Raw genomic sequence first — 23,502 nt, 5'->3', positions numbered from 1 at the left:
TCTTCTGCTGCACGTTGGGCTTTCATGATGCTAAGTCGATCCATTCGCTGGAAGGCTTGTGGTGTGTTGGCTCCTAGAGTGATACCAAGTTGCTCTAGTACCCCAATTCTTTCCTTATTACCAGCATTAAATGTTATCAAAGCGTCACAAACACCCAGACATAGAGTTTTTATTCATACAAAGATGTTTTTTGGTATTTGGGTCCAAATAACATTATTGAAGTCTGATTTGGGTTTTGGCAACGGCCTTGCCGCAGTGGGTACACCGGTTCCTGTGAGATCACCGAAGTTAAGTGCTGTCGGGCGTGGTTGGCACTTGGATGGGTGACCATCCAGGCCGCCATGCGCTGTTTCTGTTTTTCGGGGTGCACTCAGCCTCATGATGCCAATTGAGGAGCTACTCGACCAAATAGTAGCGGCTTCAGTCAAGAATACCATCTTACGACCAGGAGAGCAGTGTGCTGACCCCACGCCTCTCCTATCCGCATCCTTCACTGAGGATGACACGGCGGTTGGATGGTCCGGGACTGATGACCTCAGAAGTTAAGTCCCATAGTGCTCGGAGCCATTTTTTCGGATGGTCCGGGTTGGCCACTCATGGCCTGAAGACGGAGTGCTTTCTGATTTGGGTTTTGCTTTCGACCATGTGGACATTTGGAAAGGTCAGGAGAAGTTAACTCTCTATATATTCGTTTAGTAGCTTCGATCTTTGAAGATGGTATGCTATTTTTGTGCCTAAATTGTCCCTCTGTACCCGCTGCCTGAGCTTTGCGGTAGTTGCACCGTGATTTGGCACCACATGGGCAAAGATCATGTATAGGTGTATCATCAGTGGATAATATGTGGAAGAATGTAGCCCACACTGCTCTTTTCATCCCTTGTAGGTCATATGTATTGTTTCTTATTGCCATTCCATAATACTGTTGGAATTCATCACTGTTTTTGTGTGTAAGTCGTACTTTACCATATAGAGTCCCTACAAAATGCATGTGCAATACCGCCATTTCTGTTTACATGCTGCATCCAACCTCTTAACATGAACATTAATATGAATTTAAGGAATAAATAGCTGAAAACCACAGCCTTCTAGATTGAATTGTTCCAGAGATATACTTAAGGAAGTCAGTGCAGAATGACTGGATGTTTTGGACTTGCACCATTAACTTTGAAATAATATAAACTACCCTTCCAATTGGAAGTAATCAACAAATGATGTATCAAATTATTCAGGCAAGTTCAAATATTGATCAGAGGTAATAATCAGAAAAATGTCACTTTTTGACCCAATTTTACCATATATATACCCCTTAACATGGTCCAGAAGGAACCTGTACTCAAGAGTTCTCCCTGCCAGCTGCAATTCAGATAGAATGCTGTCTAATGTGTGTGGTTTTCTCACATTGTCTCACAATCACTTACATAAAATTAATGTAATATGTACCTTTGTCTGTAGTTTAACCTTTCATAGCAGATGAAATCTTGTATACAACAGTAGTGCGTAGTTTTTCCAGCTCTGATAAATTGTTTGATTTCCCAGGACAGTTCTTGTGGGTTAGGGTATTTCTTTCCTCCTTTTTTTCCAGCATATTTGGGGGGACAGATTTCTCTTTTAGGAATGCTCTGCAAATACATATTTAATTTGCCTAAATGACAAAATTATGCAAAGGATAGATTGCTACTCACCATATAGTGGGAATGTTGAGTCACAGACACATCTGGCCTTGGCAGTGATTGTGTGTGTCTCTGGTTTTCATGCACAGTTTCCTATAAATCTTTTTGAATAGCATGTCATTCCTGCAGCATTACACAATTCGAATAAAACAGCAGTTGCATAAAGAATATTTTGGGTTTGGACCTGTGGCGATAACAGATCAGTGGATATCACATAATGTAACTGTATCATCTGAACCAGCACCTCTCGAACCTCGAGTGGGTTTGAAACAAACGTGTTCAACTGCTCAGACTGACAGTACTCAAATCTGCGTGGCCAGAAATTTTAAATTAACCGGAAACAGGAATACTCTACTTTCCTTCAATTTGGCTGAACATTACATTCACACATTACCAAAAAACATAACAACATGAATGATCACCCATTAGCACAAATCAAACAATTACGACTGATAAAAAATTCTCCTAAACAAACTGAACAACTCGTGATATGTTTCTGCTTAATAATGTAATGGCAGATATTGCATAGTGTGCAGAATTCATTGGCAGAGCACAAATATTTGCACGAGATCAAATACAAAACAATAAAACATCCAAATGCAGATAAACACTTAAAAATATATAAACAAACAAGCATTGACAATTAAAAGCAAATGAAAGGGAATAAAACTAAGCTTTATCTTGTCAGTACCGATAGCAATCTTTTTTGCAATAATACAGACTATGTCATTAGTGAGTTTGCAAAATTTTGATGATTAAGGAAAGAATTATAATGGACAAAACTAAGTTATAACCATTATTCTGAAAATTATTATTGAAAAGAAATCAAAACAATGTTGTAATATGACACTTTATAATTACATGAAATTAATTACCATGAAAAGTTACTCTTGCTTATGCATATTGAGCTTTAACATCACTGATTTGAACAATGTTATTCACGGTGTCTCTTAGTCACTGTTTCTTCAAAACAGTTTTGACTTAGCTTATGCAGTCTGTGAGTTGTCAACATCTGCCTCGTTGGTCCTTGATCCTTGAGCATGTTCTCCAGTAGTTGACATTGTCTCGCTGAGCTTCTTGATCAGGGACACCTGTTATAAATTTAACAGAAATGCTCAATGTTTGTAGGTATAATTGCAATTTGTGTATCTGCATGCAACAACAAATATAACACATGCTTCTTTCTATTAACATGTGACGTAACCTGATGTCATAATTTATGTTACACGCGTTAGCCACAGTTTTCTGATTTACAATTTATGATCACAGCATAGCACTTTGCACAGTATACTATGAAAGTAAATCAAGTTGATTGTACTGTCAATCATTAGTCTGCAGTTTAAATCAAACAATGAGTGGCATGTAAAATTGTTTACATAATCAGTCACCTGTGATCAGCACATCATACATACACAGTTAAAGTTCTTCATGCCAATGTATGACACAAAAATGTGTAACCATATTTCCTGTTTCATTCCACAGTATATGGTATGCACTGAACAGTTCGTGCCGTCTACAATCATAAACATTATTTTTACGGTGTATACACAGCTTACAGTCTGCATATCAAAGGCTTATGTTTAATGAATCCAAACACAGCTCCAGCAAATGAGCAACGCGACACGTAAAGTCACTAGGTATTTAATCGCGGTACACGCCACGATCATAAATGCAGCACTATGCAAACACTGATATTTTTCACTGGCCACAAACACAATATGCGGCAGTACATATGTGATATAACTATCACGTCCACTCTCTTCTAGCTCCCGACTCCTTGTTAATGCTTTCTCTTTCGACCTCTCAATGTAATTCTACATCACTCAAATACGTTGCCTCTCATAATACTTTCAAAAATTGTGATTACATTGATTAACAGTTTTACACAAAATTGCATATTCATATTACTCTGTCCAGAGGAAATGAATTCAGATAACATGTTAACAAATAAGAAAGTATGCAACATCAGAATAATTGAAAATGGCAATTACAATCACAACAGCTACATTTTGTAAACAGGCACATAATTATATCAAGATTTAATTCACCAAACTCATTCTGAAACAACCTTTTCAATGTATAATGAAAATAAAGCAGGAAAGAATTGGAAGAAAGTCTAGCAAAAAGGGAAAAAAAATGTATATCAACCTGTAGAGTTATATATAAAAACAAAGATGAGGTGACTTACCGAACAAAAGCGCTGGCAGGTCGATAGATACACAAACAAACACAAACATACACACAAAATTCAAGCTTTCGCAGCAAACTGTTGCCTCATCAGGAAAGAGGGAAGGAGAGGGGAAGACGGAAGGAAGTGGGTTTTAAGGGAGAGGGTATGGATATGTGCGTGTGTGCTAGTGTATACCTGTCCTTTTTTCCCCCTAAGGTAAGTCTTTCCGCTCTCGGGATTGGAATGACTCCTTACCCTCTCCCTTAAAACCCACTTCCTTCCGTCTTCCCCTCTCCTTCCCTCTTTCCTGATGAGGCAACAGTTTGTTGCGAAAGCTTGAATTTTGTGTGTATGTTTGTGTTTGTTTGTGTATCTATCGACCTGCCAGCGCTTTTGTTCGGTAAGTCACCTCATCTTTGTTTTTATATATAATTTTTCCCACGTGGAATGTTTCCTTCCATTATATTGATATCATTAACCTGTAGAGTTATCTTCACATGTGCTGCCCATTTTATTGTTTGATGTTCTCTCGAACATATGAAATATGTTGTTTGTGTTCTGCATGTTTTCGTGTAACCCAACAGAACTTAAAATACTGTCATCTTTTGAGCTTAGATCAAAATCATATACAAATCGTCATTATGAGAGGTAGGCCGCTACACATAGAAATAACGTTTTCATTGCTCCTAAACTCCGAAATTATCCCACCAATAATAGACACAGTCTGCAAAGAACTAGTTTCATCTATCCTCATTGGCATACAACAAAACATAATTTGTGTAGAACCCAAAATAATCAGCTTTTTTAACTTTAATTGTTTTTGGTCCCTGTACATAATTTTTCATATCTCAACTCCTCATATACGAAGTCCCCCATTGCTGTACACTTATTCCTTTAGCTACAGGTGTTACGAAAATCACTGTTGCTACTTTGTTTGATGATGAGACAAGAAGATTTTCAAGTTACTTCTTATTACTAATCTATGCAATCTACTGAAAATTAATACTCTATTTACAGATTTATGTAACTCTTGTCTATTGCTACTTTTCCTAGTGTTATTTCTCCATTTGCCTGTTGTAAACAAATTTATAAACACATAACTACTATTAAAACCGTCCAGGGGGCTCGCCGCTCTTTGATGGGTTCGTGCTTGGCCACCACGAGGGCCCGGCCTTGGCAGCATAGTTCCCCTTCCATGCTGCATGTCTATCCTCTTGCTATTATTTCTCACCTCCCTTGAGGAATATGTTTGTTCTCCACTGTTTTTGTGCTTGAGGTTCCTCTTTTTCTTCTTCCTCCCTGTGTGCTCCTGAAGGCCAGCCCATGTGTCTGAAGCATAACAGGCGACTAGGCAACGCATAATTCCTTACCATGCATTGACACATAGGGTTTGCAGGTACCCCCTGGCACAGGCCAGACCAGGAAGGGGTGATTGCGTGAGCTGTTACCTTCCCAAATTGCCGATTGGTCCCTCTGTCAGGTGTTTGGGAGGTGTGACCTAAGGTGTGAACAATCACCTAAGGCAGGTTCACCTCCTGAAGGGGCCTCCCCAGCTGGAAGACACTGGCAATCTTCTTCATAGTCAGTGTCTATGAAATGTAAACAGAAAGAGGCTAAAGATTTGCAGACCCTCCCAGCTCTACGACGATTCCTCGTGGTTTCACATACTGAAAACGGTCAGTCCTTCACTATGTTTATTATTCAGAAAGATGTCGATGCAATTGCTGGCCGTGTGAAATCCTGCTCAGTGGTTCTTTGCTTTTGGAGACTACTTCTGATTCTCAAACACAACTACTGCTTGCAGCTTCACTGCTCCGTGGCTATTCTGTTCTTTTTGAGGTCCATCAAATGCAGAACTCTTCTCGTGATAGTTACACTAGGCTGCTTAGTGGTCTGACCAAGGCAGAATCCAAACATACCTCTCTGATGAGAGAGTCATTGCAGTCCATTGGGTGACGAAAAAGGTAAATGCCTCCTTAGTGCCCAAATGCACTCTTTTTCTCACTTTCGATAGAGCAGTGCTTCCGTCAAAGATCAAAGCAGGTTATGAAGTTATCACAGTCAGTCCGAACATGCTCTGCTACTGCTGTCGTCGTTACGTCCACACTCGGTTGTACTGTCGGCATGTGGCTAAATGTGTAGTCTGTGGTAGGGATGCTCATGAGGATGATTGTCCATCTCCTTCTCCACGCTGTACCAACTGCAATGGCGGCCACGCCGCCTCCTCCCACAGTTGCCCCATGTATTTTGATGACCTGGCTGCCCAGGAGATTTGGGTGAAGAAAAAGTGCCTTACCCTGTTGCTCGCAAGTTGGAAAGCATGCATTCTACCATCCGGCACTTACAGTGCTCTTCTGTTGCTTATCGCTCCACGAAGGACATGGCCACACAGACTTGTGACCTCAAATTCAGCACAGCAGTTGTAAAATCACCCAGTATCATGGTAGCATCCCTGTCTCCTCCTCCAGCTGTGCAGCAAGCCACCAAATTTTCATCTCATGGAACGAAGTCACCTGCTACACAACCAGCAGGATCCTCCAGCCTCTGTGCTCTGTAGCAGTGAGCCATCAAAGGTGGCACTCGGCAGCTGCTCAGGTGACACACCTTCATTTTTTGCCTCCTCCCTTTTCCTTGTCATGACTCTCCTCCAATGGAATGTTTGTGGCCTTCGGTCCAACAAAGAGGACGTACTGCTGCTCTTAAAATCGCAGCATTGCTTGTTCTCTGCCTTCAGGAAAAAAAATTGCATCCTCACAATTGTTTTGAACTCCAGCAATTCTTCCTGGTCTGCTTTGAGGCCCCCCCCCCCCCCCCCCCCCCCTCCTCTCCCCCAAGGACGGCATTCTGTCTCGTGGGGGAGTCATGCTGCTTATCCGGGATGAGCAGCATAGTTAACCCATCTTCCTGACTACCCAGCATCAAGCTGTTGGAGTTCATCTTTTCCTGCCTAACGCGACATTTTCCCTTTGTACCGTTTACATTCCTCCATCATTCGGTGTCACCATGGGAGACTTCCTCCAGCTTATTGGACAACTTCCTCACCCCTTTCTGCTGCTTGGTGGCTGTAATGCTCACCATCCGCTTTGAGGCTTTCCCAGAACCTATTGGAGAGGTGCCCTCTTGGCTGACCTCAATCAATTTAACCTCATCTGCCTTAACATGGGAGCACCCGCATTCCTTTGACTCCAAGCACACCTATTCCCATTTGGAACTCTCCTTATGCACTGACCTCTCCTTCTACACTGCCCAACTTGCCCACAGTCTCGAATGGTCTGTTCTCTCGGACACGTACTAGAGTGAGAATTTCCCATGTGCTATCCATTTTGTGACTCCTATCCCACCTGTGTGCACACCCATATAGCAGCCTTTCTAAGGCTGACTGGGGATTTACACCTCCCTTGCGATCTTCGACAAACCGCATTTCCCCAGTTGTGATAATCAGGTAGAATAGGTTATGAAGATCATCCTTAATGCTGCAGAAAGTTCCATTCCTCTCACTTTGTCTTTACCATGCTGTGACCCAGCTCTTGGTGGACTGAGGCGTGCCACGACACAATTCGCGTGCGGATATGTGCTCTCTGCATTTTTAACCATCATCCTATGATGACAAATTGCATTCATTATAAACAGTTGTGTGCACAGTGTTTTCACATTCTTTGGGATAGCAAAGTAGCTAACTGGGTTTCATTTACTACTTCTTCTAACAGTTCCATTCCCTCTTCTATCATGTGGGGCAACCTCTGACGGCTGTCTGGGACCAAGGTCCATTTCCCAGTTTCTGGTCTGACAGTAGCAGACGATGTCATAGAGGACCCTGCTACTATCTCCAACACCTTGAGCTGCCATTTTGTGGAGACTTCGAGCTCCTACCTCTATCACCATGCTTTCCTTCATTGGAAATGAATGGAGGAGGCTCGGGTGATACCGTTCTCCTCTCAGAATCGTGAGTGCTACTGTGCTGCCTTTACTGTGAGGGAGCTAGATCATGCTCTCACTTCATCCTGATTCTCGCCTCATGGCCGAACAGTGTTAACATTCAGATGTTGCAGATCCTTTCTCTTGTGGGCAAGCTCTTTTCCTTCATACGTACATTCGCATAAGGGCAGGGGGCACGTTTCCCAGATGCTGGCGTGAGGCCACTGTCATACCCATAACTAAGCACAGTATGGACAAACACCTTTTTTTTAGTTATCACCCCATTTATCTCACCAGCAGTGTTTGCGTGATGGAACGTGATACATGCCCGGCTGGTATGGTGACTAGAGTCTCGCAATTTACTGACCAGTGCACAGTGTGGATTTTGAGTGCGCCGTTCTGCAGTTGACCATCTTGTCACCTTATTACCCCATGTCATGAATGGTTTTCTGTGTTTTTCGTTTTGGATAAAGCCTGCAACACCTGTTGGAGGACTTGTATCCTCCATACTCTCTGCACGTGGGGCATCCATGGCTGCATGCTCAATTTTGTTCAGGAATTTTCAAAAGACTGAGTTTTCAAGGTCCCTGTGAGTTCTGTCTAGTCAGACAGCTTTATCTAGGAAAACGGTGTGCCTCAGGGTTCCATCCTGAACATCGTCCTCTTTGCTATCGTCATTAGTCCTATTTTGGCCCTTCCCGCCAGGCATCTCTGGCTTCCTTTTCGTTGGTGATTTTACCATCTGTTGCAGTTCTTCACTGACTTCTCACATTGAGTGGCGTCTTCAGTGATGTCTCGCTCGTATTTACACATAGAGCACCGACAGTGGCTTTTGCTTTTCCACTGACAAAACCATTTGTATGAATTTCTGGTAGTGCAATTAATTTTTTCTACCGTCTTTACATTTTCCGTTCGTTGAAACTATGAAATTCCTGGGACTCATGCTCGATAGGAAACTTCCTTGGTCCTCCCTTGTGTCTTACCTGGTAGCCCACTGTACATGGTCCTTGTGTCCTTAGTGGTACTTCGTGGGGAGCGGATCGGACCACCCTCCTCCATGTGTACCGGTCCCTCGTCTGTTTGAAACTAGACTATTAGTGTTTTTTTTATATATATATATATATATATATATATATATATATATATATATATATATATATATATATATATATATATATATATATATATATATATTAGTTAAGGCTTACCGGCCACTTAACCATCTTCTTCTTCTGTGCGAATGCACAAACAGTGCCCAAACTCTCACGGGATTCGGCAACGCGCCGCAAGTAATGAGTGTAATGGGCGGGGGCACTACAAATGTAGTGCGGGACAATATGTTGAGAATGTGGGTTTCGCTGGAGGCATACCAGAGATAAATTCCTGCAGTCGCACTATCCTCTGTATCCTCGGTGGCTCAGATGGATAGAGCGTCTGCCGTGTAAGCAGGAGATCCCGGGTTCGAGTCCCGGTCGGGGCACACATTTTCATCTGTCCCCGTTGACGTATGTCAATGCCTGTAAGCAGCTAAGGGTGTTCATTTCATTGTAACATTAGTGTTTAGTTTATGCTTCTGCATGTCTGTCTTATCTTATGCCATCACAATACATTCCACCATTGTGACATCCATTTGGCCACTGGCACCTTTTACTGTAGCCCTGTTGAGAGTGTGTGTGCAGAAGCTACCAAATTACTGTTGTCATACCGCTGTGACTTCCTCTTCAACAGATACGAATGCCGTTCGTCAGTGATACTTGGCCACCCATCCTATGCCTCGTTCTTCGATGATTCCTTTGATCGCCCTTATGGGGGCACATTCCTCTTCTCTGTTACCTCCTGAAGTTCGCTTTTGGCTCTGGCTCTAGCAGCTTAATTTCACACTACCTGCCATTTCTTGATGGGTGTTAACCTTTCACCACCTTGGCTTCGTGTGGCAGCCCGTGTTCACCTTGGCATCCATTCACTTCCTAAAAACACTACTCCAGCCTCGCTCTATTGGCGTAAATTTCATGACCTTCACTTGGAACTCCGTGATAGTACCTTTGTGTACGTTGATGGCCCTCGGACTGCCCTTGGTGTTGGGTGTGCCTTCGTCATTGGCACCAACATTTTTTGGTGTCGACTGCTGGAACACTGCTCAGTATTTACAGCAGAGGTCTTTGCCCTGTATCAGGCCATACAGTACACCCAGACACACAGACTTCTCAATTGTGTCATCTGCTCTGACTTTCTCGGTGCCCTTCAGAGTCTCTGTGTGCTGTACACCGTCCATCCCTTAGTGCAACGGTCCAGGAAAACTATCACTTGCTCACTCAGCTGCAGTCCTGGTACCTCAGCCACCACTGATGTCACTATATGGTTGACATATGTGGCGATAACGGATCAGAGGATATCAAAAAACGTAACAGCTTCTCTTGAACCTTAACTGAGGTAGAAATGAGCATGGTCAACTGCTCGGACTGACAGTACTCTGATCCATTTGCCCCTAAATTTACTGCACCCAGAAATTTTAAGTTATGTGGAACCAGGAGTACTCTACTTTCCTTCAGTTTTGTTTGCTTTGCTGAGTATGGGTTCGGTGATCCAGGGTTCCTGAACTGAGGATTGGTTAGCACCGCCAGTCCTCTTGTCACCATGAGCTCTGTACATGCTTCAGTGACCACTGTGTGGCGCAGTGATGGAATGTTGTGTCACAGGGATCTTGGCTTAACCACCCAGATCGCAAGGATGGAATGAATCTCAATTTTTAAAAAAAAAAAAAAAAAAAAAAAAAAAAAAAAAAAAAAAAAAACCCCTCAGTCTCAAGGTATACTGCGCATATTAGATGTGTGGCTGTTGAGGTGGAACAGTCGTTAGCAGTCAACCTCTGGGGAACCTGCCACTCCTCAGTTGTATAAGGTTTACTCAGGCATGCGGGGCTCTGTCTTAGTGGACCCTTACTTCCCTAGCTGGGACCGAGATGGAACCCTTGGCATCTTCTTCCCTTCGCTGCGGGAAGAGTATACTGTGTGGGTGTACTCGCACCGATTCATCAAAAAGAACAATGGAGGCTTGTCCTCCTGATATCAACTTTTTGTTGGTAATGGGGCTCAAGGAGTCATGAATTGAACATTTGAAAAAGTGTCCCCCTTCTATACCGTATTTACTCGAATCTAAGCCGCACTTTTTTTCCGGTTTTTGTAATCCAAAAAACCGCCTGCGGCTTAGAATCGAGTGCAAAGCAAGTGAAGTTCTTAAAAATGTCGGTGGGTGCCGCCACAACTTAGTTCTGCCGTCGAATATATGTAGCACTACACAGGGATGCTTTGTAGGGTGCTGTTTGTAGGCACAAAGATAAATACTGGCGCCAAAACCTCTGCGTCAGTAAATAAATTAAAAAAGGTGGAAGACAAGCTTTTTTTCTCCGCGCCGAGTTTCGACCACTGCATTTTCATACATTATCCAACGAAGTAAATACTAATTCCGTATTGTTCATCTTCGAATGTAGCAGCATTTCAATGTACTACGAAAACCCGACTGGCAAGAATGTTTAGGACGTTTGTCAATACGGCCAACTCTACGTTCTGAATTTTTTCCTATCTGTGGGAAGAGATGGTTGCTAATACGAACTTTTATAAATTGTGAATCACATGCAGTATTCTCGTCACCATAAGAATAATACGAATATAAACATTTTGCCATGTATTGTTTCGTGTTTGCTACTATCTCATTTAAATCCTGTCTGCGTAATAAACCACAAGACTAGAGTGAGACAACAGCAAACTCGGAAGAATATACATATCATGCCATGCGTATATTCGTATTATTCTTATGCTAAACAGTGATACAGTCAGAAATGAAGCGAGGCAATTGCCTAGATTTTTAAATCTAAGATGACTCTAATTTCTGTGCAGAATGTAATGTACTAAAGAGGCGCCTGCAAAGATTTTCAAACGGAGAAAAATTTTCGCTAAACTCTCGTTCGGAACATCTTCTATCATACGCAGTCTATTATTTGGTTCTTGTTAATCATTATCAAAGAAAGCAGCAGTGTAAGTAACAAGTAGCAGTCTCTTGCCATTGTTTCGCTAATGAGACGATTCCTCTCTCTCTCTCTTTTTCTTTTTTTTTATTTGTAAGCGGCGGTAGCGCGCTCAAAAGCAAGCCATGCCGCGATCGGCGACAGGCCGTAAATACGCAGTATCAGAGTACGACAAACAATGCATGCCACAGTACAGTAATGCATTTTCAGCGTAGAGTGACGTAAACACCTATAACAAAGAAAACTGCGCTTATCAGATCAAAGAAAAATAAGCAATCAATTCAAACCAGACGAAGCACGTGAAAAAGGAAGGGTACCTGTATAAATACGGACGGAGCGCCTGACGCATAGCAATGGCTACCTGGTAAAGCTTAACTGCTAAGCTTACGACTCGAACCAAACTACTGTAGCTGTATCGTCATTCATTCGACCTAAATTGTCTCATATTACAGTGGACCAACTTTGTTTCGATTTGGAGATGCTGCCTAAAACTTTTCTCTCCCCTTGAATTTCGAGTCTCAAATTTCAGGTGCGGCTTAGATTCGGGAAATTTTTTTTCCTTCATTTCGAGTCTCATTTTTCAGGTGCGGCTTAGATTCGAGTGCGGCTTAGACTCGAGTAAATACGGTATCCATAAAGGCTTAGAAGGGCTTGCTGGTACCTTAAAGTCTATTAAGCGGTTGCGAAATGGTTCCTTGCTGGTCGAGACTAACCCTACAAAGCAGGTGGAACTTATTTAGAAAGTCACAAAAATTGGGTAAGTAGGACCTTAACTCTAGCAAATGTGCAGTCACCTGCCATGATATTATGGACATTGATTTTGCCGAACTCAAACAAGAATGGGCATCACAGGGGAAAATAGATGTGGAGCAAATGGCTTGTAAGAATAATGGAGAAATTGAGAAGACTGCCACCTTCATTGTGCCCTTTAATTCTCCGACGCTATGTGAACGCATCATGGCAGGTTTCCTCCGACTTAGAGTTAGGCCCTCTGTACCTAACCCTATGTGCTGCGTCAAATGCCAGCATTTTGGCCATACAACACTGAGTTGCAGAGGCGAAGCGACCTGTGGGAAGTGTGGAAAGGCAGCCCACGAAGATGGGGACTGACTGTTCATCTCCAGCAGTCTGCATTAACAGATCTGGGAGCCACTGAGCCTGGAGCCAAGACTGCCCTGTTTTTGCAGAGGAATGCAAAATTCAGGAAATATGTGACCAATTGGATCCCCATTGTAGAAGCCAAAAGGAATATAAGGTGATGAAACCCCCTGTCTTTGCCACTTCTTATGCTTTCTTGGTGCAGAAACTTGTACCTAGGTCGACGCTTCAACACAGACGTCTACCACCAGGGCCTGTACTTGCACCTGCTTGTGCCAAAACAAAGTTAAAGACATAGCGATCCAGGCAGCTAAGGATGGAAGAGACCAGTAATGCTTTCACAGTGAGCAGACCAAAGTCACCCCAAATGCAGAGTGCCTCTCCATGCTCACTTTCTTCAAAGAAAAGTGGCTCTCACTGCACCCTTTCCCACTCATTCGTGCTGGGAAAGGATCTCAGCATTTGGGTCGAAAGCTGCCCCGGGCGCCATCGAAGGTCATTCTGGCACGTCTCATTGATGATATCATGGATCTTGATGCCGCATCAACAGTGCCAGGCAGTTCCTCCACTCCATCTCACTCTACAAGCGCCTCATCATCCCAGTGCAAGGACAGGGGTAAATATAGACCACACTGATGAAATGGCTCCCGGACTCCAATGGAATATAAATGGATGCAGGACTCTTCTGGAGGACTTCAGACTCATTGGACTATTCTGGAAAACGGTGTACTTCAGGGTTCCATCCTGAGCGTCATCCTCTTCACTGTCACCATTAACCGTATAATGGCCTGTCTCCTGCCGGGCATCTCTGGTTACTTTTTCCCTTTTTGTTGATGATTTTGCCATCTATTGCAGTTCTCCATGGACCTATCTTATTGAGAGGCATCTTCAGCGATGTCTTGATCGTCTTTCCTCATGGACCATCGACAATGGCTTTCATTTTCCACTGACAAAACCATTTGTATGAATTTTTGGTGGCACAATTAGTTTCTCCCACCATCTTTACATCTTGGGCCTGTTGCTCTTTGATTCATTGAAACTAAGAAATTCCTGGGGCTCATGCACGATAGGAAACACTCTTGGTCCTCCCACGTGTCTTACCTGGCAGCCCTCTGTGGTCCCTGAGTGTCCTACGTGTACTCGGTGGTACTATCTGGGGAGCAGATCGAACCACCCTCCTCCGTTTGTACCAGTCCCTTGGCCGTTCGAAACTGGACTATGGGTGCTTTATGCAATTGCATGTCCATCCCTCTTATGCCGTCTCAATACTATCCACCATCATGGCATCTGTTTGGCCAGCGTCATCTTTTATACTAGCCCGATTGAGAGTCTGTATGCAGAAGCTGCAGAACTTCTGCCATGACTCTCTCCTCAGTAGGTAAGCATGCCATTTATTTGCTGTGCATTGGCCATCCACCCTATGATTCCTTTGATTTCTTAAGCCTTCTCAATACTATCCACCATCATGGCATCTGTTTGGCCAGTGTCATCTATTGTACTAGCCCGATTGAGAGTCTGTATGCAGAAGCTGCAGAACTTCTGCAGTGACTCTCTCCTCAGTAGGTAAGCATGCCATTTGTCTGCTGTGCATTGGCCATCCATCCTATGATTCGTTTGATTGCCAGTATAGGGTGTGTCCCTCTTCTTTTACCTCCTGGAGTTCACTTTCGGCTCTTGCTCTGGCAACTTAACTTCACACTATGTGCAACTTTCCCAGTGAATGTTAACCCTTCAGTACCTTGGCTTCATGTGGCGGTCTCTGTTCTCCTTGGCCTTCATTTACTTCCTAAGGACACTACTCTCCTTGCTCTATCGCCTTCAGTTTCATGACCTTCACATGGAACTTCGCGGTAGTACCTTTGCGTACACTGATGGCTGGCTGGCTGTGGTGTTGGGTGCGCCTTCGTCATTGGTGCCGACATTTTTCGGTATCTGCTTCTGGCACACTGCTCAGTATTTACAGCAGAGCTCTTGTCCCTGCATCAGGCCACAGAGTACATCCGGCGACAAAGGCTTTTCAATTATGTCATCTGCTCAGACACTCTCAGCGCCCTTCAAAGCCTCTATACGCTATACGCTGCCCAACCTTTAGTGCAACGGGTCCAGGAAAACTTGTCACTTGTTCACTCTTGATGGAGCCACTTTGAAGTTTATGTGGGTTCCTGGTCATGTTGGTCTGACAGGAAACGAGGCTGCTGCCAAGGCTGCAGTCCTCATATGTCAGTCCACTAGTTCTTATAGTCCCTCCGATCTCTGTGTTGCCACCTGCCCCTTTGGCATCGCCACTGATCCTCCCTTCATGGGAATAAGCTCCTTGTTATTAAGCCTCCCCTGCAGCTTGGATGACCTCCTCTCAGCCCTCCTACCACGAGAGGTAATTTTAACTAGGTTGCATATTGGGCAGTGCCCTTTTAGCCATCGCCATTAAGTGGTGCTCCCCCACGACATTGTACACATTGCACACAGCTTTGAATTGTCTGCCATTTCGTGATGGAATGCCCATTTTTTAACCGTTTACATTCAGGCTTGGGTTTGCCGTCTGAGTTATCGGTTGTTCTAGCGAACAATACACAGCCTGTCAACCGTGCTTGAATTTTTCTGTCGTAACAGTATGGTGAAGGCCATCTAATTTTTAGTTCTGGACCTCCATTTCTCTAGGGTGCATTTTATAGACCTTTCTCTGTGTCACTGTTTTTAGCTGTCTTCTCTTCTGTTGATTGGTATTGATGTGTAGTCATTTATTCGTTTTTAACTAATCTCTTTTTCTTCGTATTTCACTGTTTTGATATGGGCATGTATGGCCCTAGTTGTTTTTGCGCACTAAAACAAAACAAGACTCATTGTACAGGACAGATCTTTTTGCCTCTGTCTTAAAGAGACTGACACACCTGTACTTGGAGGATATCACCTTTAAAGAAAAGACAACCTTATTAGTGACAGAGCAAAAGGTGGTGTTGCAGTGTTCATCAAGGACACTTTTCATTCCTCACATATTTCCTTAACCACATCACCACAAGCAGTTGCTGTTCAGATACTGGCCCATTTTGCCATCATGATGTGCTTCGTGTACCTACCACCCCATGAGCATCTTGACAGTGGGATCCTCACTCATCTTCTTGATGAACTACCCCACCCCTTTCTCCTTTTATGGGACTTCAAAGCACACAGTGTACTATGGGGTTCTAGCACCACTTGCCCTAAAGGTCAGGTATTAGAGGATCTGAGGATCTTATACACACAACAGATGTCATACTGATGAATGTAGGTCAAGCTACACATTTTAGCACTGCTACAGGTTCGTCTACCTCTCCTTTTGCTTGCCTGCCCTTGCAGACACTGCTCAGTGGGCAGTGGACAATGACCTTCATGGTAGTGACCACTACCCTATCTCAATCCATCTACCTGATGGAACAGATCTCGAAAGGAAGCCACCAAGATGATTGTTTAAAAAGGCTAACTAGTTGCTTTACAGGCAGTGTGTTGGTGTCCAGAACTGGGTGGATCACATTGCAGCTGTGATTCACCATGCTGCTGATGCATCAAAGTCGACAGAACTGCCTGTGAGGCGACCTGTCCATTGGTGGAATGATGAGTGTTGTTCTGCAATCAGGCACAGTAGGGTGGTTATGTGCAGACTCACTCGGCGCCCTATAGATGAGAATCTTGCAAACATTAGAATGGCATGTGCAAAGGCGAGGCAAATAATTCGGGAGAGTAAGCAGAGGTCTTGGCAAGAGTTCCTGAACTCCACCATCAGGTCCACATGCACAAGTAAAGTATTGGAAGCCGCTAGCAAGATCTCAAGGACTAACTCGTATAAATACAGGGGTCTCTCATAACATCGCTGAGGGACATAGCTCAGACAATGGCTGAATCATGCAAGTCCATTATGGCCAATTGTAACCAGGATTCCATTTTCCATTGATACTGGGAGATACAGGAGATGGCTGCTTTTTGATTTCTATTCCACCAGTATGGAGGAATACAATCAGCCGTTCTCCCTGTGGAAGCTGGAATTTGCATTATCAGTAGCTTGTGATAAGATGCCTGAAAACGAGTTGATAATCTACAGCATGTTGAAACAGCTGGACCAACAGTCGAAGGAGGTCCTCCTTCAGCTCATTAATGAAATTTGGATGACGGGTGACTTTCCCAACTTGTGGAAAGAATCTGTTTTAATCTCGATTTTAAAACCAGGGAAGGATCGGACAGATCCCAGTAGTTATCATAGTATTAGCCTGACAATCTGCATAGAAAAGACTCTGAAGTGTGTGGTCAGTCAGCACCTAGTGTGGGTTCTTGAAATCAGGTCACTACTCGGTCGCTCCCAGTGTGGGTTTGGGAGGTATCACTCCACACTCGATAACCTGACCCTGCTTTAAGCAGCAATTCAACAAGCTTTCCTTCATAAGCAACACCTTGTCAATGTTTTCTTCAGTTTGGAAAAGGCTTAAGGTACTACATAGAGGCGTAATATTTTGTCACAGCTCTATCAGTGGGGATTCTACGGACAATTGCCCACCTTCATATGGTCCTTTCTCTCAGACAGATATTTTAGATACAAGGTTGGGACTGTCCTGTCTGACCATTTTAAGCAGGAGAATGGTGTCCTTCAAGGGAGTGTTTTAAGTGTCATGGCATTCGCCATTACAATAAACAGTAGTAGGTCCACAGTGCGACGTCCTGTACGATGTTCCTTGTTTGTGGATGACTTATCCATCTTCTGCGCATCCGCCAGCCTTGTAACGGCTACTCAGCAATTGCAACTGACGATCAGGTGGTGGGGAATGGAATTCCACAACAGGTTTTAAATCCTCTTTGGAGGAAACTGTTCATGTTGATTTTAATTATTCCTGCTGCCTGTTTAATTTACCTGTTTTAAAACTGGGGGACACTGCTCTCACTTTTAAGGAAAAGGTGAAGTATCTGGGTCTCATTGTTCATGAGAATTTAACATGTTAAAGAACTCAGTACTGAAATGTTTCAAGGCCTTAAACATCCTTAAATGTGTCAGTCATAGGTCTTGGGGAGCCAACAGGGCACGTCTGCTCCAACTTTACAAACCTTGTGCAATCCTGGCTTGAATACGAATTCCAGGTTTATGAGTCAGCAAGGCCTTCGCACCGCAGTTGACCCAAGGGTATTAGGCAGTCGACAGGGACCGATCACATGAGCCCTATTATTAGCATGTGTGCGGAGGCTGGTGAGCCTCCACTATCCATTCAGTGTCGTCTTCTTGTGGTATGCCAAGCGTGTAGGGCATTGTCAATTCCTACATCGCCAGCATCCAGTAACGTTGTACAGCTGCTACTGGAACGACTGTTCGATCGTCGCCCACAACCAGCAAGGCCATTTGGGATCTGTGCGATGGAGAGCCTTGAGTTATTACAGGTGGGGGACATTAAGTTCCGAAGCCAGGGGTGGATAGGACATCCCCATAGATACTAACAAGGCCCAGATTGCTTTTAGAACTGACTGCTTACAGGAAGCATTGTACCCCAGACTATATTTTTAAAATTAAATTTTAACGAGATTTTACGTAGCCACCCAGGTTTTATTATGCGTACAAGGATGTTTCTAAGCAGGGAGATTTTCTCATTTGTTTTGTTGGGTTTCTTGACAGTGTCTTCAGGATAGGGCTCTCAGAGCAATTTTCAGTTTATTACACGGAAATGTTTGCTATCCTGAGGGTAATGGAGCAGATGAGAGGGTGTCATGACAAGAAATTGCTCACCTGGTCAGATTCTCAAAGTGCTCTTCTCGCTATCGGACAGATGTGCCCAGCAGATTGGATGGTGCAACAAGTACAGGATGCTCTCCTTCTCCTTCTCTAGCAAAAGCAAGGGAAGAAAATCATTTTCTGCTGGGTTACAGCGCACCCAGGGATTCAGGGAAATGAACTCGCTGATGTGGCTACCAAGGAGGCTTGCTCCCTCCCTTCCTCCTCCTGCTCGCTGTTCAGTCCCCCTGCAGGCTGGCACTTCATTTATGACCACCGGAAGGCCACGTGTTGGTGAGGGGCTCAGTGGCTGGAAGTGGGGAATAATAAATTACGTTCCATAAAAACTTCAGTGCAACCATGGTTTACCTCCTTCCACTCAAGACGGTCTGAAGAAGTGGCCCTTATACGGCTTAGAGTGGGACATTGCTGACTGACGTATGGTTTCCTCTTATGTCGGGAGGAGCCCCCAGTATGTCAGATGCAGGTCACAGCTGTCAATACAACATATTTTAACTTCTGTGTTTTATATGATGACCTGGGAGTTGAACTGGACTCCCACAGGATCTGCCCTCTATTCTAACTGATGATGAAGCAAGTGTTGTTCGTGTGTTAAGATTTTGTGTAATGAGCAAAATTCTTCTCAAAATGTTTGCGGGGGGGGGGGGGGGGGGGGTGAGATCTTGATGTATCACAGAGTAGGAGAGTCACTGATTATTTATAATTAGTAAACCAACAACAGTTATTTGTCCCTTTTTTAACCACATCTTTAGAGGTGTTTTATCTATGTTTTTCCCCCTCCCCTCTCTAGTTATTCTGCTGTATCTCGTTGGCATTGTATTACAGGGTTTTCTGAAGCTCATGTTATTGGAGTTGCCTTGTGTGAATGGGGGGATGAAACTTGATTTTCCGTTTTATTGACCTTTTACCACAGATTTTCATAATGTTCAGTGGTAAATCAATAATGCAAGGGTGCTGATGACCTTGCTGTTATAGTGCCCACCACCATCATTATTTTCTTCAATTTGGCTGAACATTACATTCACACAGGAAAATAATTACTCAAAAACTATAACAACATTAATGATTACCCATTAGCCCAAATCAAACAGATTACCACTGCTAAAACATTCTCCTAAAAAAACTGAACGACTCATGATATGTTTCTAGTTAATAATGCAATGGCAGACAATTCATAGCATGCCAAATTCATCGACAAAACACAGTAATTCACATGAGATCACATGCGTTATCGTCATTGTGCACAACCCGCACCCAGCAAACCGTTAGCAGTGGTTCAGCCTCGGTATATGGGCAGGGATTATTGACAACTACCTCGTGGGACCAGTCATCCTTTCACAATGCCTCACAGGTGAGGCATATCTGCACTTGTTGTGGGTGACCCTGCTGCCTACGCTGGAAGATGTGCCCCTTTTTGCCTTCTAGACATGCTGATACAGCCATCTGAATAGTAGAATGTCAGTTATTATGATATGAATGTGAGGTTAGTACAAAGCCCAGAATGTCAATTGTGATTATACGAATGTGAGAACAGTACAGAACCCAGTCTCCAATCAGAAAATCTTAACCTGGCTGGGAATGGAAACTTGGACCCCTTCGGTTAGCAGTCCGATGCACTGAAAGTGCAATTACCGAAGCAGACACAGGAAGAGGTGTCGTCCCCCCCCCTCCCGGAACAAAGGGTAATGTGCTTACTACACATTGGTGCTCCAGTTCACTTGTGCATTTCCATATGGAGGCATCTCAAAATTTGTAACCCAGCCAATGGCTCACATGCGGTGATCCAGTCCAATGGCCCGTACAGTTGCTGGACTTCAGCCCTTGAGATTTCTACCGGTGGTGGCACCTGAAAGGCTGTATGCGGAGCCCACGCTGGACGTGCAAACACAGCAACAACACATTTGTGCTGCCTGTGGCGCCATTTGGTTGCAGGACGGCACATTTGAATGTGTGCACCAATTGCTGCTGTGTCATGTTCATAGGTGTTAAGAGGTCTGTGGAACCACTTTGAATTCTTGCTTAACGGTGGTCTAATCACAGCATGTTGTTCAGTGCATTGTACTGTATAGGTGTGACAAATAAATAAATAATTAGCTTGTACCACAGACACCATACATTTTCAGTCATATGTCCATATGACCATGTTTTGGTTCCTTATCTCTAAGGGACATTTTCCTGCAGTTTGTCCCAATTGTGCAGAATCACTCTGTATTAGTTGTTTGTATTTAATGAGAGCTTAAAATTTTGAAGAAGTCTAGCAGTTGCATGCAAAAATAATTATTTATTCTAAATTACAGGTGTGTTTCAAGCAACTCCGCACAAAATCCTATCCTGTACTATGGAGCCGTTGTTGTCCAGACAACAGCTTTTCTTCTTGCCATTTTTTTTATGCTTACGTATTATCGACACTTCCATCCAAGTGGAACTACTATCAGGCTCAGCAAAAGCATTGCTATTACGGATCCGGGAACAGAGCTGAAACGTCGGACTACGAACCAATGAAAAGTTAACAGTTGGTGTTTACCTTGTTATGTGATCTGAAGCTATGTCGCGAAAATACAGTATTTATGTATATAAGATTAACAGATATATATGTATACATATATGTATATTTTAAATATTTGAATTCTCAAAGTGGATTGATAATTTTGATATGGTGAGTTGAAGCACAATTCATGTCTGACTGCAACAAAATTAAGGTTTACAGTTCCTTGTAAATTATGAAAATAATTGCTTTTGCATAACCACATGGAAGCATTCATTTTTTAATACAAAGTATTGCCTTTTATGTTCTGCAGTTCTTTGAAGATATGAAACAGTGTTATATACTTTCATTTTTCTAACTGAAATGTAATCTTTTTCTCAGCTTTTCAATACTTATTTTTAGAGGATCTTTTTCTTTATTTTTGTAAGCTTTTTTATAGGTGAGGATATAGTTAAAATTTTATATTAACTTCTGCTCCTTGGAAAGATTACAAGACTAAATCATGGGTGTTTCTAAAATTAAATTTGTATAAACTGTCTTTGAAAATGCTCTATGTAGGGGTTTCATGTCTCAGACACCAAACATGTGGTAAAGAAAACTTCCATACTGTAGAGTCTGCCATGTCATGCAGGTATACTGTGGTTAAAGAACAATAATTTTCCGGTTACCTCGTTAAAGTACCACTCTTCAACTTGCCAGCTACATTAGGAAATGAGATTGTTGTTCTGTATAATCTTACATTAACACTGTGGTTTCCGTGCCTGAACTTGATACTGTATAGTGGTTATCAGGTGAACATCAGTATTACTTCAAATTTGTATGTAACTGTGTTACATAAGCCGTAGATCTGTTATTTTTCTGACTCACATGTTTGTGTGTAAGAAATGTCTTGTACTGTACAGGTCGTCTCCATATATTTTGTGGCATGTTACTTGCATTTATATTGCTTTACTGTAGGTGTTTGTAACAAGTGTTTTGTGCTGTCTTTTGATAATATTTGGTGTATATGGATGTACAGTCTTTCTGAATGCAGACCTCTGCAGCTCTTTGTATCTAAAATTGTGATAAGATTTCTTAAAAATTGGTTTTTATATGCACTTGTCTAGAATTGCTTTTGAATGATTCTCAACCAAAACATTATATGGAACAGAAACAATATATTTTTTAATGGCATGAGTTGTCTTGAAAGAGTGCACAATGTACTAATGTCATAGCTCAGGTTCATCTGAATCAATTTTATCCACTATAAGCGAATGTAGAAAAAGAAAGGATTAAGGTGGGGTATTTGTAGTGTGGTGACACGTTAATTTTTCTTGGGCTTCAAGTCTTCTAAAATTATGTCATCCTTTTGTGTACTGGTAGCCCCCTACCTACTTTAACATTGGAGGTCCAACCTCCTTTAACTTACTTCATTTCTGTGCTGAAGGATCCTGTAGTTCTGTAAGCTAGGAGTGCTGTGTGTATTTGTAGATATTTTTATGAGAGTTAGTGGAAGTTGTGCTTCTTGAAGGCCAGTACTGGCCAGCCCATCTATCTTCATGAATTTAACAAATTTCGTTACACAGAATGTGGCAGAAGATACACAATGCCATAATTTGTCTCTTTTTCTTCTTTTTGCAGATACACTTCAGAAAAATCAATATAGCTGTATGCCACTGTAAAGATGGTATTGCTGTAATTTTAAGATAGTGACTGTGACTTAAAGCTACTAAACTACGGTTCACCTATTCACTTTACTTTGACCAGTGACTTGTCGTATCACTTCATTAGCTCCTAATCAATGTGCGTTGTTCATTTCGTAACCCTATTAACATGGTGGTTGCCTTATATTTTCTTTCTCCCCATTTATAACCATTACATTACAAATAGTCTGAATCACATGTGCATTCAGTGACCTGTTGTTGTGATAAGGAATATGTTAACTGCAAATTTTCCTACAGTTTTGATTGTAAGATGGCAAAGTAACGTGGATTGTAATACCTGGTTGGTTTAAAAAGTTCGCGTTTAACAAATAATGTGTGCTTATGTGAGAAGAATCAGCTTCATTGAAAAATTAATTAAAAAAGAGAGTTTTTTTCCACCAATGTCAAATGCACAGTGATGTTATTAGTCTGGAGCTATGATTCTGGGCGGGGGAGGGGGGTGGGACTACAAACAGTATTTACATACAAAAGTAAAATAAGGTGAATAGTACACATTGACCAATGTAATGGAAGATTTTGTCTTAACCATTTAACCTTGACAGAGTCTGAAACAACTGAGCACAGGCCCCCTTTCTCCTAAAATATGTGTAGGGTATCTTGTAAACAAACTGGTATTCTATTCTACTGAGAAGACCAAGCAAATGCCATCTTATGACAATAAAAAATGTGTGTTTTATGAGATATAGGTTGATGAACATTA

General features: G+C 42.7%; 1 protein-coding gene and 1 non-coding gene across 2 annotated transcripts in view; both read left to right on the top strand.

Moving 5' to 3' along the window:
• Positions 1-23,210, top strand: part of LOC124619363 (XK-related protein 4-like) — a 63,325-nt gene extending 40,115 nt beyond the window's left edge. The window contains exon 6 of the mRNA XM_047145686.1: positions 20,912-23,210. Within this exon, the coding sequence (XP_047001642.1) occupies positions 20,912-21,116 (205 nt within the window). The 3' untranslated portion in view covers positions 21,117-23,210. The remainder of the gene's footprint in view (positions 1-20,911) is intronic.
• Trnat-ugu lies at positions 9,162-9,235 on the top strand. The gene has a single exon. It is a non-coding gene; the product is annotated as a tRNA-Thr (tRNA).
• Positions 23,211-23,502: the final 292 nt, after the last annotated feature.

This window comes from Schistocerca americana, chromosome 6 (assembly GCF_021461395.2).
Source record: "Schistocerca americana isolate TAMUIC-IGC-003095 chromosome 6, iqSchAmer2.1, whole genome shotgun sequence".
NCBI lineage: Eukaryota > Metazoa > Arthropoda > Insecta > Orthoptera > Acrididae > Schistocerca > Schistocerca americana.
Note: the sequence above shows the minus strand (reverse complement) of the source record. Positions and strands in the feature narration are given on the sequence as shown.